This window comes from Mustela erminea, chromosome 1 (assembly GCF_009829155.1).
Source record: "Mustela erminea isolate mMusErm1 chromosome 1, mMusErm1.Pri, whole genome shotgun sequence".
Classification (NCBI taxonomy): Eukaryota; Metazoa; Chordata; class Mammalia; order Carnivora; family Mustelidae; genus Mustela; species Mustela erminea.
In genome coordinates, this window is record NC_045614.1 from 168,568,926 (window position 1) to 168,584,070 (window position 15,145).

At 33.1% G+C, this 15,145-nt stretch overlaps 1 protein-coding gene across 1 annotated transcript; it reads left to right on the plus strand.

The window, feature by feature from the left end:
* Positions 1 to 10,770: 10,770 nt before the first annotated feature.
* LOC116591522 (succinate dehydrogenase cytochrome b560 subunit, mitochondrial-like) lies at positions 10,771 to 11,313 on the plus strand. The gene is given in 2 exon segments (XM_032344504.1): positions 10,771 to 10,847; positions 10,950 to 11,313. Coding segments are annotated over 2 exon segments (441 nt in total).
* The last annotated feature ends 3,832 nt before the right edge of the window (positions 11,314 to 15,145 follow it).

The window sequence follows — 15,145 nt, forward strand, 5'->3', positions numbered from 1 at the left end:
GAATATTTGATAGAATTATGGTAACTCTCAAATATACTGGCCCTTTTCCTATGGAATTCTCACAGGCAAGAGGGAGATGATATCACCGTAACATAATATGTGGTAACTTGAGATTTGGCTTTAATCTGTTGGAATAGGTAATGATTCACTTTTATCCCTATACATAAATAATGAAAATTTAGCGTGAAAGACATTAGATTACATAAACACAAAACAATAATTATATTTCTCATTTCTTGGTTTCCTAAATGAGGATAACATTAATATTGAATTTATAATAAAGAAGCTGATTTGGTCAAATTATGGAATCATAAAGTTCCTCTGTTTATGTGAAGAACATAAAATACAATTGTGGTACCACTTAATACTTATCTTGAACTATACGAATTACCAACAGTACAAGATGATCAAGAAAAGAAAAGATGTATTTCTCCTAGCTAAATTGTGAGTTTCCATGATACTTAGTAAATTTTCAAAAATATCACTATGAATCCTAAACTTGACCTCCCATTTATTGATAATATTAAAATAAAACACAATTGCAAAATGTAAGGGCACCTTACTTTTCAGGGAAGTACATTCTTTACATGTGTCTTTTGTTCAAGCTATTACCAGGGGTGAATGAAACTGAAGAAATAAGAAAAAATTGGGGAAAGTATTTTGCTTTAACTGAAATATGTGTATTTTTGTAATTTATAAAGCCTGAAAATGGTGTTTTAAAGAATTAATTATAGGGGTATCTTGGTGGCTCAGTCAGTTAAGTGGCTGTCTTTGGCTCAGGTCATGATCTCAGGGTCCTGGCATCAAGCCCTGCATCAAGCTTCCCATTGAATGGGGAGCCTGCTTCTTCCTCTCCCTCTGCCTGCTGCTCTGTCTACTTGTGCTCTCTATCTCTCTGTCAAATAAATAAATAAAATCTTTAAAAATTGCTTTAGAAGAATGAGTTATAGCTTTTATATATCATTTTTTACATCATCTTTATTGTAGTGGGACTAGAAGGAACATTTTCAAATTCAGGAGGAATATGACACCAGTAATTGTTAAATGCATAATATGGCCATGTTAAGTAATATGATAGCCAGAGTTTCAATTTTTTTTTTGTTATGTTTTTTGGAATGGCTAGCGTTTTAAAAGGTGGTGATGTTTTAGAATATATTCAGAGAATCTAATTAAATTAAGGTCTACCTCTACCTAATCAGTATGAACTGCTTTGGTTTCATTCAATCTTAGTTTTATCTTATGCTGATGAATCATTTCAGGGGAAAAAAAATGGCATGGTACAAGAATCCTCATCTCATAATAGGATGTACATTAGCTAGAGGATTAACAAGTACATATTTTCCTCCTGTCAACTGATTCGAAGCACTGAACTCCTACCTTCCCCTGGAGGTAGTCTTGAGAATGAGCTATTCAAGGAAGTAAGTAGTTCACACAAAAGATTTAGAAATTGATTACCAATAGTAAATAAAAGGAAAAAAATGAGGCAGAGTTTGACTATTTATTTCTGTTACTTAACTCTGAAATTTCTCCTTTCCCAATACCACTGTCCAACTTTCAATAAATATGTTGATTATGTTTACCTGGAAATAATATTTATAATAACAATAAAATAGGACCTTTTTCTCATGATAGGACCATCAAACATAAAGTCCAAATTATTACTGTTTCACTTCTTTGATCATTCTAAGGAATGTCTATTGCATACATTAAAAAAATCTTTTTTATACCAAATTATCATACGTACACTAGACTCTATCACCTGTTTCAGCTCAGCTCATGTCCTACCATTTGTCACCTGCCTCATTATCCAGTCATATCAGCTTGCTTTCTCAAACTCAATAATAGCAACTCCCAGTACACTCAGTGCCTTTACTTTTCTCATCGCTTTGTCTGAAATGCTTTGCTCACAAGATACCTTCTCCTTGTTGAGGCCTGAATTCAAATACCAGTCCTTCACAGAGTTTTCCCCCAGTTTCACTATCTTGCATGGCCCTATTTCGCCCCAGAATATCACTCCTTGCTACTCTGGTTTTCTTCATAACACCAAGTCTGGTTACATAATTTGCATAGTCCAGTGAAAAATAAAAACCCCTTGTTCAAAAACTACTAAAAATTTTAAGACAGTGCAGCAGAGCATTAAATGAAGTACATTGCCCTTCTAAGGGCAGGTTCCTGCATGATGGCACAGGTTGCAAAGCCATGATGCTAGCCCTCTATAACAGTTACTACCATGTAAAAGTAACCTCTTAATCGTTGTGTTTGTTTAATCTGGCACCGCCTGAGAATATTTACTCTGTAGAGCTCAGATCAGAACTGTCATGTTGATTGTTATGTTTCACATGTTTAGAACTGCCCCTGAGACATAGAAAACAAAAATTAATATTTCTTGAACAAGCAAATGAAAAGAGTCAGGCAGAGCAAGAAACTTCTAACTCACTCACCTTTTAGTCTATTCAGGCCTTCATCAGATTGGGTGAGGCTCACACATATTTGGGAAGGCAATCAGCTTTACTCAGGCTACTGATTCAAATGTTAATCTTATCCAGAAACCCCCTCACAGACTAATCCAGAATCATGTTTAACCAAGGATCTAGGCCCCCTGTGATCCAGTTAAGTTGACACATAAAATTAACCATCATAAATCCACCCCTTGTCAGTCTGGCCCCCATACACATTTCCTTAAGCTACACTTAATCTTCAAATAAAGATAACAAGGTCAGAGCAGTGGCTGTAGACAGGCGAGCCATGGTAAGTAGAAGTCAATATTGTTAAATCCATGCATAACTTCTATCCCTGCCACTACAGCCACTTAGTTCATGAGCCCACTGAATAATAACAGAGGTGACTGGGGGAAAAATGTTGATCTATACCCACAGAACTGGTCATACTATCTCCACTGGAGTGGAATTTTGCCTCAAGATGAATCACACCTCAATCTTACTCACATTTTCTTTAGATGATGTTTAGATGAGATTTGGGACTTCAGACTTTAGAGCTGATACTGATATGATTTAGGAAGTTTTAAGATGTTGGGATAGAATAAATGTGTTTTACATGTGAGAAAGAGATGAGTTCTGGAGGACCATGGGCAGAATTTTATGGACTGAATTGTGTCCCCTCCAAAATTTATATGGTCAAGTCCAAACCCCGAATGTGTTAGTATTTGGAGATGGGAAATAATGGAGATGGAGATTGGGAAATAATTAAGTTTAGATGAAGTAATGAAGGTGGGGCCCTTATAGGGATTAATGCCTTTATAAAAAGAAGAGAAATCAGAGCTTTCTCTCTGTCAGGTGAGGACACAGGTAGAAGTTAGTTATCTGCAAGCCAGGAAAAGAGCTCTTAGCAGACTCTTACTGTGCTGGCAACCTGATCTGTATCAGTCTCCAGAACTAGAGAAAACACATTTTTGCTGTTTAAGCCACAAAGCCAACTATGATAGTCATCGGTATGCTACTATGTGACTATGGCAAAATTCGAACTATAAGTTTTTCTTATCAGATCAAATACATTATTATTTGAACCAATCAAAGTGTTCATTTGTAGAATGTTTAAGAACCCTATACTTTTTATTTAATTTAATCTTAAGATAGTAAGATGGGAAAATAAAACATCATTTTATATATTAAATAAATCATAGACCTAATTACAGGAGAGATCCTTAAAAGGCAGAGAAACACGTTTCAGGAACCCCTGGAAATTCACTTCTGACTAATTTACCCTCCCCGCTCATATCAAGGCATAGTTATCATACAGCTTTCATCTCAATAGGCATCAGGTTTAATCCTAAACTTCAATTACCCCTCTTTCACAAAAAGATTTCAATCAAGTTTTTGCAACTGAATAAATATTGTTAGAATTGGGGAAATCAAAATTTCTTAGAGAAGTCCTTATTTTCAGAAACTACAAACTACTAAAAAGTTTTTTTATTTCTTCCTTTTTTCTCAAACTATAGCCCTCCAGTGTAATAGCTGTGCTCTATTCCTCTCCTTATGACAAAGGAAGCATTCTTTGTGAAATACATTGAAAGTAACCAGATAATAAAAATACATATTCTTAAAATATCTTATCTAGATGTTAACCTCAATTATATAAATAACCAGTTCAAATTTACTAATAATAATGTTGATAAAGTGCATCGCAATTTAGAGTTGAAAACATAGTGACTTGAAGGAAACCAGAGCTAAGGGTTAAAAATTATAAGAGGAAAGTTAATCTGAATGTCCTGAATTAGTGTTACCTGCTTATTTGCTTCAGCGGGTGCCAAGTTAAGAATGATTAAAAAAAGGGGGGGGGGGTCATGAAATTTGATTTATTAGATGTATGGTAAATCCATGCTTTGAAAATTTAGTGTTTGAAACCAAAACCTCTAAAAAAAAGTATCAGAAATCTAACACCCTCTTCCAATGTACAAATGTGCTTACTCACTCATTTGAGATTTTTAGAAATCTCTGTTCATTTCTAATATCTGCATCAGCTTTTTATTCAATCTCTTGGACCAAATCTACTTCTTTTTCTTGTTTTTCTCTCCGTTACACATCTGCCACACCAATCTGCTGAAACGTAACCAGCATCACGGCACTAACCTCGAAAATTTTCAGTAACACCCTATTGCTTCCTGAGGCAGGTATAAATGTCTTCTTCCTGCCAATTCCTCAGGTATGAGAACAATGTTTCTTGAATTTCAATATATTCTGAAAACTACCCTTTCTTTACCTATCCAAACTCTACCTCCTCTTTTTATGCCAATTTTACCTCTAAACCTATTATACATATTCTACTCATCACTTACCCTGTGTTACTCTGTCACACAGAATGACTTCCAGTTTTTATTCTTAAACTCATTTTCATTTTCTTTCAAAATCTGACCTTCATCTTTAAGTCTGCTTTAGGATTTTCCTTTTATAAGCTTCTATTTTACTTGTTACTTATGTCATATTATTTAGAACTTGTTGTTTTCTAATTTTAAATTTTTAAATTCAAATATTTTTAATTTTAAATATGTTTCTCTTTTAAGTAATTTACAAGCTATTTGAAAGCAGTTGTAGATCTTTAACAAATAATCCTTTCATCCTACAGAGGTCTTCCTGCACAAAACTTGGCAAACTTTTGCTTCATAGAAAATATTTCATCTTGGTTTAGGAGCTAGGTAGGATAGAAAGACAAATAACAAAGGAAGTTTCTTCACTGGGCTGATAACTTAGGTGGAAGAAAGGATATGTATATAATAAGTTGTGTGAATGTACTTGTGACAATTCTTAGACCAAATCCTTAGACAAGATTAATTGCAGATAACAAAGACAAATATGCATAATGAAAAAAAATTAAAAGAGCCGTTCATGTTTTCTCTTTTTTGTATAGTCACTGGATTAATAATAATAATAATAATAATGAGATAATATTAATAAAAATAATCATCCTAGTTTCCAGCAGAAAATATAGCTCCATTCTCTTTGAAATAAAAGTTACATAAAATACACAATCCTTGGGCAACTAATTATTAGTAGGAATATTAAACAAAGAAAATTCTAGTTTTTCATATTAAATTTTACCTATTGCATTTTTTGTAGTATTTAAAGATTAAGCTTATTTTAGTATATTTACTGGGAGCAAACCTGGCATTTTTTGAAACTACATAAACTTTTCTAAACCTGCTGGTCATTATTGCTGTGTGACCCCAAACACATTGGTAAAAGAGATGAGAGTGTTTAACATGAAAAGGAAAAAAAGATGATAGTCATTTACAGGAATGTTTTATAAAAAATGAATTAGAGTTGTTAAATTTAGTTCCAAAATATATAAAGCTGAAATTAAAATAAAAACTCAATTTTTTTAACTACAAAAAATGAATTTCTAATCACTGGAAGTATCTAAAAAATAGAATAGTCTGTTATCTAATATGATTAGTGACTGAAAACATTTAAATAATGATACTTTTACTTATAAATTAAAACCTCAGACAACCTATAGTTTTGTGTTCAATGATTGGTGCAGATAATAAATGGTCACTTTCACTGAGGAGGTCAGAACTGAGCAAACAACTTACAAGACTTGGTGTTTTTAGAAACAGATGATAAATATGCCACATTTGTTGACACTCACAATAATCTTTAGAAATAAAAGAAAGTAAAGGTGAAAGAGAAACAAAAAGAGAAAGACAGAAAGACAAGAGAGACAGAAAGAAAGAGAAATTTTGCAGCTTTCCCAAAGGTACATAATTAAAAAGATGGAACTGAGATTTGGATACTGGTGGTCCAATACCTGAGGCCCAATCCTTAACCTCTACTCTACATATAAGGATATATGTATAAGATATGATAGGTAGAATGGAGACAAAACCAAAGATGATGAAGAGAAAGGTAATGAAGAATTCAGTATAAAAGCAGACCTCTCCTATTGGAAAGAATTGAGAAAAAAAAAATAATTGTAAATTATACTGGAGCCAGTATACCTGTGTAGAGCAAAATGTCCTAGCACTGCAAATGTCGAAGTTGCTTATTATGATTAGGAGTTAAGTTGCTGTATTTTGCACAGTGTGAAACATATGGAAATTTTTCAGGAAAAGTGTCATGTATTAGTTATTCAACCGGGAGTTAACAAAGACCAACATTCTACTGGGAAAACTGTACCTTAAATAAAAAAAGACTGCATACCAGTGAGCTTTAAATGAAAGAAGGCACAAGTCCTGCCAATTCCTCAGGTATGAGAACAATAAGAAACCAGTATGAACCAAAAGTAAAAGCAAAATAAAAATGCTGACTTCCTGAATACTAACTGCCCTTGTCCATTGACACTTTGCTACTTTTACTTTTGTCAGAATTGATTTTCAGCTGGTTTCTCTTTCAAGAAGTAACAATGCCCTTGGATAGTCCTTGGGTTCTACATTAAAAGAGACTGCAAAATGAGACTGTAGATTTAAGTTCTAGTTCTAAGACTTGCTAACTATGTGACTTTGGACAGGTTGAGGAACGAACCTCTCTTGACCAAGTTCTTATGTTAAGTTCTTATCTCCTAGATGAGAAGTTCACATAAATTATTTATATGAAGTGCTCAGCACACACTGAACATAATAACAATAATTATTATTTTCTTTTGACTTTTCTTAGTAAATGAATATTAATAAATGAAATTAATTAATTAATTAATAATTAATAAAATAAAATAAATAAAATGAAAACTGATCCATGGATAAATTTGATATTAAGGGAAAGATATTGACAAAAAAATTCTAAAACTAGGATTTCAGCCTCAAAATTTAAATATACAGGCTACAATACTAGTTTTCTCCAGGTAGTAGGGTCTACTTTAATCATAATCTTTAAAGACCAATAAATTTGCCCGACACTGTCTTTCTCTAAACCCTTAGCATAAATAATTTCACTTTGCGACCTCTCTGTGAAGTAGATATGAAATAGAAGATATTATATTTATTTTACAATTTATCATGTTTAAGGATTTATATCCAAGCTTCTAGAAAAATAAATGAAAGGAAAGAATCAGAATTCAAATCTTCATATTTTTAGTCCAGTATCTTTCTACCTGCCTGAAACCTTGTGAGTTTTGTCATGTCCAGTATGGACAAGACCAGTGGAAAATCCAGATAAACTCTGGAATTTTTACACAATTGGAAAAATTCCAGCAAAAATAGATCCATAATTTTCTCCCCAAAAGATAATTTAGGACTATATGTAATAATTATTGTATTTATATTATTTTAAAATGTACTACCTCAGAAATATCAGCCCAAAATGGGGAGATGGCACTGCTTCAGATTTAACACTACAGACTCAGGAATCAGACTGTCTATATTTAAATACTAAACTCTGTTGCTTTAGGCAAGTTACTTAATCTATCTAAATCTTAGTGGCCATGTTCAAAACATGGGACTATCTAATTTATAGAAGTGTTTTGAGGATATAAGTAAATGGTGACTATAAAGACCTTGACATTGAATAAGTTTTTAATACATATTAACCATTAATGATTAAATATTAACATAGTTATTATTGAACACACTTCTTCCAAAAAAAACAACTAAGGTATTATTTTAAGACTTTTATTAGTCTTTGCAATAAAGTTTGAAAAATGAAATTTGCAGGTCACCTGGATGGTGCAGTTGGTTGAGAACCAACTCTTGGTTTGAACTTAGGTCATGATCTCAGAACCACAATGAGCTCCATTCTCAGATCAGAGTTTGCTTGAGATTCTCTTTCCCTCTACCCTACCTTTGTGCTCTCTCCCTCTCTCTCTCAAATAAATAAATCTTTCAAAAATTGAAAATAAAAATAAAATTTGCTTTTCAAAAAATGATATCTCACACCAGGATTCATGTTTCTCTTATTGTATATTTCTTTCAGTGGATAAACTTTTAAGACAAAGAATTAACACTGTCACACAATTTAGAAAACACATTCAAAAGGAGCTTGTGGTCTTTATAGAGACATTGATGTATGTCAAAGGATGGTCAGTGTTCTGCTGATCATATCTTTTGTTTAGAAACTTGGTATATTTCTCTAAGTACTTAAAATAAAAAATCAACACAAGCAATAGAAAGACGTTCCGAGGCTTTATAGGTATGATACTCAAAAGGAAAATCTCCCAGAAAGAATGATTTGTTCAATATGGAAGGAAGGGGAAAGTATAGACTTCTCATGCAATTAAGGAAAGCTATTAAGATATAATAGTAATAAGATCCTTCAATAATCGCTTCAGTAGCAATTTTACTTCATTTACTTATTAAGTTAAAAAAAATACAATTCAACCAATGGAGAGAATTATATTTCTGATCTCTTAAGCAAAACTGCCTTTACCACATACAGTCAAAAGCAAATACTATGCAAATGACTTTATGGCTGCTTCGTAGAGGAGAAATGATTGGAGTTCAGTTTGTCTCATGAAGAGGTCCAATAAGAAGCCAAAAATCTTTTAAGAGATGTATCATTCAGGGGTCTTGTAAGAGACTAACTAGACTAAAATGATCCCCAAGGAATTGGAGATAATGTAGTAATATTTTAACAATTCTCTAGGTGATTCCTAAGTGAAAGAAACATGGATAGTGTTTCCTTAATCTCCTTAATATAGGAACTTTTTGAATGTGAATAGCCATGGACTAATGAAGAACCGTTAGTTCTTGATGTCAAGAGATACCTAGAAAAATGACTGGGGAAAGGTAAACCAGAAAGTTACTAATGGCTGTACCACCCTGATAAAAATTTTGTGTAATCCATGCACATAATTTAGTAAACTTGCATTCTAAATGGAATCAGCACATTCATATGCTTGTTCATAATAATGTGTCAAATTTCTTAGAAATCTGACAACTGCTTTATTTAAATAATTTAATTAGATCTCATTTATAACCTAACATTCAGAGTTTGTAAATCACTGACATCAGCAAAAATAAACAGGAGCCAGGAGACTACATTAAGTAAGCTTGGCTGCCAAGCTTCAAATTTAGCTCTTTCAGAATCAAGGCACAGACTATTCCAATCTCATTATGTCTTCCCCCCACCCCAAATGTCCTTAAAGTTGGAAAGTAAAATGAGACTGTTACTGACCTAAAAACTCAAATATGAGTTTGGTTTTTCAATAATATCAAAACATCTGTTAAAAGTTACATAACTCTGTTTTCCGTATTTTCAGTCTCAGAAAGTGGCACATGGTAAAGCATAAATCCCACGTCCTGAATGGCAAAAAGAAGACAAAACAAAACAAAACTTTAAAGGGGCCATAGTAAAGGTAAAGAAGCACTGAGAAAGTTCTACATATATCTCTCAATAATTTGGGAACCTTGCACTCGAAGAGGGAAAACCCAACAGGACACAGAAAAAAAGTAAAAGCTTCAGGCAGACTTGAAAATTAACTGATCACAGGAACACTCTCCAATCCACAAAAATCATCTGTCAGAAAAGAAGCCTTACAATCTCAGATATTTGAGGGGAAAAAAATACTAAGCTCTCTGACAACTAATCAATTTAGACACTAGGGTAACTTCTAACTAACCAGTGTAAAAATAATAATAACAAAAAATGGGGGCGCCTGGGTGGCTCAGTGGGTTAAGCCTCTGCCTTTCGCCCAGGTCATGATCTCAGGGTCCTGGGATTGAGCCCCACATCAGGCTCTCTGCTCAGCGGGGAGCCTGCTTTCCCCTCTCTCTCTCTGCCTGCCTCTCTGCCTACTTCCGATCTCTCTCTCTGTCAAATAAATAAATAAATAAAATCTTTAAAAAAAAGGTTTAAAAAACAAAAAATTTTCAGTGACATTAAAACCTGTATACCATGGGGGGAAAGATTCAATAAACTTGTTACAAAAAATAAAATAAAAAATAAAGCTTTGGGTAAGTAAAAAAAAGAATCTGAAGTTGTTACATTATATTGTTCAACATGTCCAATTTTCAATAGTGACAATAAAAAATTACAAGGCATAAAAGACACAGTAAAGTTGACCCACACTCACGAAAAAAGCAGTCAGTAGAAAATGTCTTTAAATGGATCTGTATGTTAGATTCAGCAGACTTCATAGATGCTTTTATAAATATGTTAAAGGAATTAAAGAAAACTGTATCTCAGGAGTTAAAGAAAAATATGATTATAGTGGTTTGTCAAAAGGACTTCTAGTAGAGAAGCATAAACTGTATATAATAAAAGAAAATTTTGGAATTTAAATATGTAATAACCAAAATGATGGAAAAACATTGGCTAGATGAATTTAAAAGCAGAACAGAAATGTAAAGCACAAATCATTTAATTTAAAAGTAGATCAGTAGAGAAGATGGCTGTGCTCTTGTTGAGACATGTTGGCTCTCATTGCCTCTGTGCCCATCTAAGTCCTAGGCTCTGTATCAGAAATGCTGTTCCTTTGGGAACTATAACCAGAGAAAAGATGGAGAAGTTCTGGAAAAAGAACACTACTTTAAACTGTATTCTGTCTCTGCATATCACTATCTACAGTGGATCTCTTCCCATGGCGATATCCCTTTGGCACTCTGGTACTGGTATAACCTTGAGTACAGAGGTCTTTCTCTTTGGCTTGTTGGCCCTCTTGGCTCTTGGCAACTTTCAATCTTATTTGAAATTTGTAAAGACCATGTGTCTGGGGACATCACTGATCTACACAGCCGAATTTGCACTTGTCTTCCCTCTCATGTATCATACCTAGAATGGAATCTAACACTTGATGTGGAACCTAAAGAAAGGCCTGAAGATTCCCTGGCTATACCAATCTGGAGTGGTTGTCTTGGTTCTTACTGGATTGTCCTCTGCAGGGCTGACAGCCATGTTAAGAGCTGAAGATCCTATCAATGTCTTTCTATAAATGATTAATTGACCTAACTTCTTCTGCTCCTCCCTTCTCCACCCAGGGCAAAGTTCTCCTGAATTATTCAGACCCTTTTGTGCTTGCACATCACCTGGGAACTCAGTAGCAGTAGAGTAGCTGATAGAGCCATAGCAGTGGTGAAGAAACCAGTTTCCCCTTGTTTCTAAAAATGGAATGACTCAAAAATTCTCTTTTCCTGCCCCAGCTTGCAGTTTACTCTGGTGTTAGGAGCTCTCATTTTTCTCCATATTTAGCTTTGATTTGTTCTTATGGTCAGCTTTTGGCTCCTTGTCATGAGACCATGAAAACAATGTCAGCTTTGTGACCTCTCCATGGGGACTGGAAGTGGGGCTTTGGGTGCCACTGCCTGTGGGTTGCTAGCTTATTCACTGTCAGACCCCAGGATCTTCAGCACCCACTCAGTATGGCAAAAGAGAGGGGTGAAGGGGAATTAGCTTGTTCTAGCTAGAGGGAGATAAACAGGGTCAGGTGATTCTTGAAGTAGATGCTTTGGGGAAAAGATACAGCTTTCAAGGCAAAGACAAGATTCAGGAAATTATCATTGAACCCAATAAGAGTTATTTCTTTTCCCTGCATTTTTGGAAAAACAAAACTTTTTTTCTAATCCACATTCATGTGTCATCTTTTTATAAAACTAAATTAAAATACTCATTTTGACATTAAAAACAAAACAAAATACAAACAAAAAACAGATCAATAGAAATGATCCAATATAAAGAACACATTGCAAAAAAATTTAAATAAAAATTTAAGAGATATGTGGGACAATATAAAGCATACCAAAGAATGTGTAATGAATTTCCCAAGGAGAAAGAGGAAAAAAAAAATACAAAAAAACTAGGAAGAATTCATGGTTAAACATTTTTCAAATTTGATTCTATTTAAGTTCGTGTAAGAGAAACAAAAATATATCAATAGCCAGACCAACAATAACAAACTGCTGGAAGACAAAGAGATTATTAAAACTGTAAGGGAAAGATGATTCAGCCACCTATAGAATAATAGCAATTATATGACTTACCATTGACTTCCCATCAAAAAGAAGAAAGGACAGATAGCAATAGAAATGACAAAATGCTGAAAGGAAAAGTCAATCAAAAATTCTCTATCCAGTAAAACTGTCCTTCAAAATGAAGACAATATATATGTTCTGATAAACAAAAAAGGAGAGCATTTCTTAGTAATTCTGATCCATAAGATAAAACTATAGAGATTTTGAGTATATGAGCAAAGCTGTGCTTTTTATATCTGCCTTACCACAAATAGTACAAAAAAGTATACAGTTTAGTGTACAATTTGATGAAAGGTTTTGTGACAGAAATAAAATCATCTGTGTTATTAAGCTCACAATGATGTTTTATTTTGTTTTGTTTTGTTTTTCATCATGGCACAGTAATAATTAGCCTATGGTCTGGCAGCTGATCTACTGACCCTACATTGAGTAGCACTGCATACAATTCCATTCATGAAACAAATGTAGTTCTTTAAACGTTAGAATTTCTTATTAGAAAAACAGTAATATAATATAATAAAATGGATAAAATCTGAATTTCACTTCTTTAAAATGTTTAAAATTTTTGTTATACTAGTCTCTGAATTGCATCACAAGATAATAGTGAAATATTTGTTAGTCTATTTTTTACTCAGAAAAATATATTTTCTTTCCAATTATTTACATTCTAATTGATTCCCCAAATTATATAAGTTATCATAAAAATACTCTCCTCTCATATCTTTTCCTTAAGTTATTTTCTTTGTAACTCAATCAGATTTTGTGAGATCTCTGGTTAGTGCATTTCCTTTTGAAAACCAGATGGTGAAGCACTTAACCTCAGATTAATATATATTTTGCATGTCTGAAATTAAGATGATTCTACCCAAGTAAGTAAAATTTAAGGTTGAATATTCAGTTAGAAGTTTGTTTTTCATCCATCATCAATTTATTTTTATGAGTGAGCCCTTAATAAATCATAGGTGCTTTTGCTTCTACTCTTTCACACGTTTTATTGACAAAGTTATGGAAGTAAATACTCTGAAACAATTTTGGGACGTGTATATGTAGTACCTTCCCATAATATGACCACAAATTTTTATTGAACCCCAGCTATAGTTTCAGGCCTAAGCTCCCTCTGGAATTTTGAAGAATAGTGTTTGACCTCTGGTCACAGGAGCCTAGCACCAGGCTCTAATTCCAGAATTTTATAATGTGACTATGGCTTTTGAGAAATAAGTATGAGAAACATTACAACTTCAAGAATTCTACAATTGTGTAGGTGTGACCAGGTACACACATGAATATATAGTAAGTAGTAAATATATGTGACACAATTAGAATATTGAATTGCATATTAAAATGCTAATTATGTATCACAAACATACTAAAACATTTGGTAGATTCATTAGAGAAACTTCCAGAAAGAGATATAAAACAAAGAAAGAAATTGCATGAAAACAGAATTAAATGTTGAATATTGGGTCAACTGTGAGAGAAGAAATATGTCTGACAGCAATGAATAAGAGCTTGTTTATAAAAGTAAATGAAAAAGTGTTTTTACTTTCTACTAACAAAGTTTAACTGTCATAAATCTATCCCATTAATCTGCCCATATCTTACCAAACTTCAGTACTTTATTATATTGTTATTATTTCCTCATTGTTGACTTCCACTTAAAAATATGCATGGTCTAAAAGAGCAATGTGAAAATTATTATCTTAGTTCTCCAAACGACCAGTGAGAGTCTATTTTCTAGGAGTTCTTAATTTAGGTAAAGAGAAACTACGTTAATTAACCAAGAAAGCTTGCAGTTGATGAAGAATCAAGTGCAAAGGCTACCATTTGATGTGGGGAGTGGGCGGGAGGCACAAATTAAACCATGAGCAAGAAGGACCAACAGAGTTTATCTGTAGAAGAAAAACAAAAATGAGACAGATGCACAGAGGACTGAAGAGGAGAAATCAGCAGACATTAGAGATCTTGAAACCATAAAGAGAAAGAAACCAAGTTTTCAATTCTTCAAGGTCTCCTTGTACATTTTGACTCTATTTCAATTGATCTGTCTCTTCTCCAAACTGAAATATAACTTATTCAAATTAATTTTTTATATTAAACCATCCACTGCCTTATCCTCTTATTTGTGAATTTTATTTGAAATTTAAAGTTCTTGTAGTTATTTATATAACTTGCATTTTTAGACATTTTTATGTGTCTTGAACTGAAAAAAAAAGTGTTGTATTTCTTTTAATTTTCTTTTGTTTTTACATTTTAGAAATCTAAAGTCATTACTTGGTTTATTTTAATGCTGTGAAAACCGTAGAAATTATGGACCTGTTTGCTATACAGTGTCAATTTTTACTCCTGTGGATAATAAATTGAGGATTTACTGTTGCACTGGCCTAAAATACAGTAGAAGTAAACAAAAAATCACATTATTTACATTTATAAGATACAATGAGCAACATAAAATATGCATATATGTAATTTTTAATTTTCAGAGTTCAGAATCTCCTTAAAACATAAAAGTCATCTCCTTAAAACATAAAAGCCATAAAAGCATGGGTGGGATCTTTCAAAAATTCAATTTGAGATTAGTATGTTGAGACTATATGTTCTCAGGACCCTGGGATCATGACCTGAGCTGAGGGCAGATGCTTAAATGACTGAGCCAGCCGAGAGTTCCAAGATTATATGTTTATAAAATACTACAAATTCTACCCCTTGAACAACTTGCTGTTTTGAGAATCAGTTTTCAAAGATCAACTCCTGTTCTAGGCAAAATACAGGGCTTATGAGAAGGAACACTTAGAACAA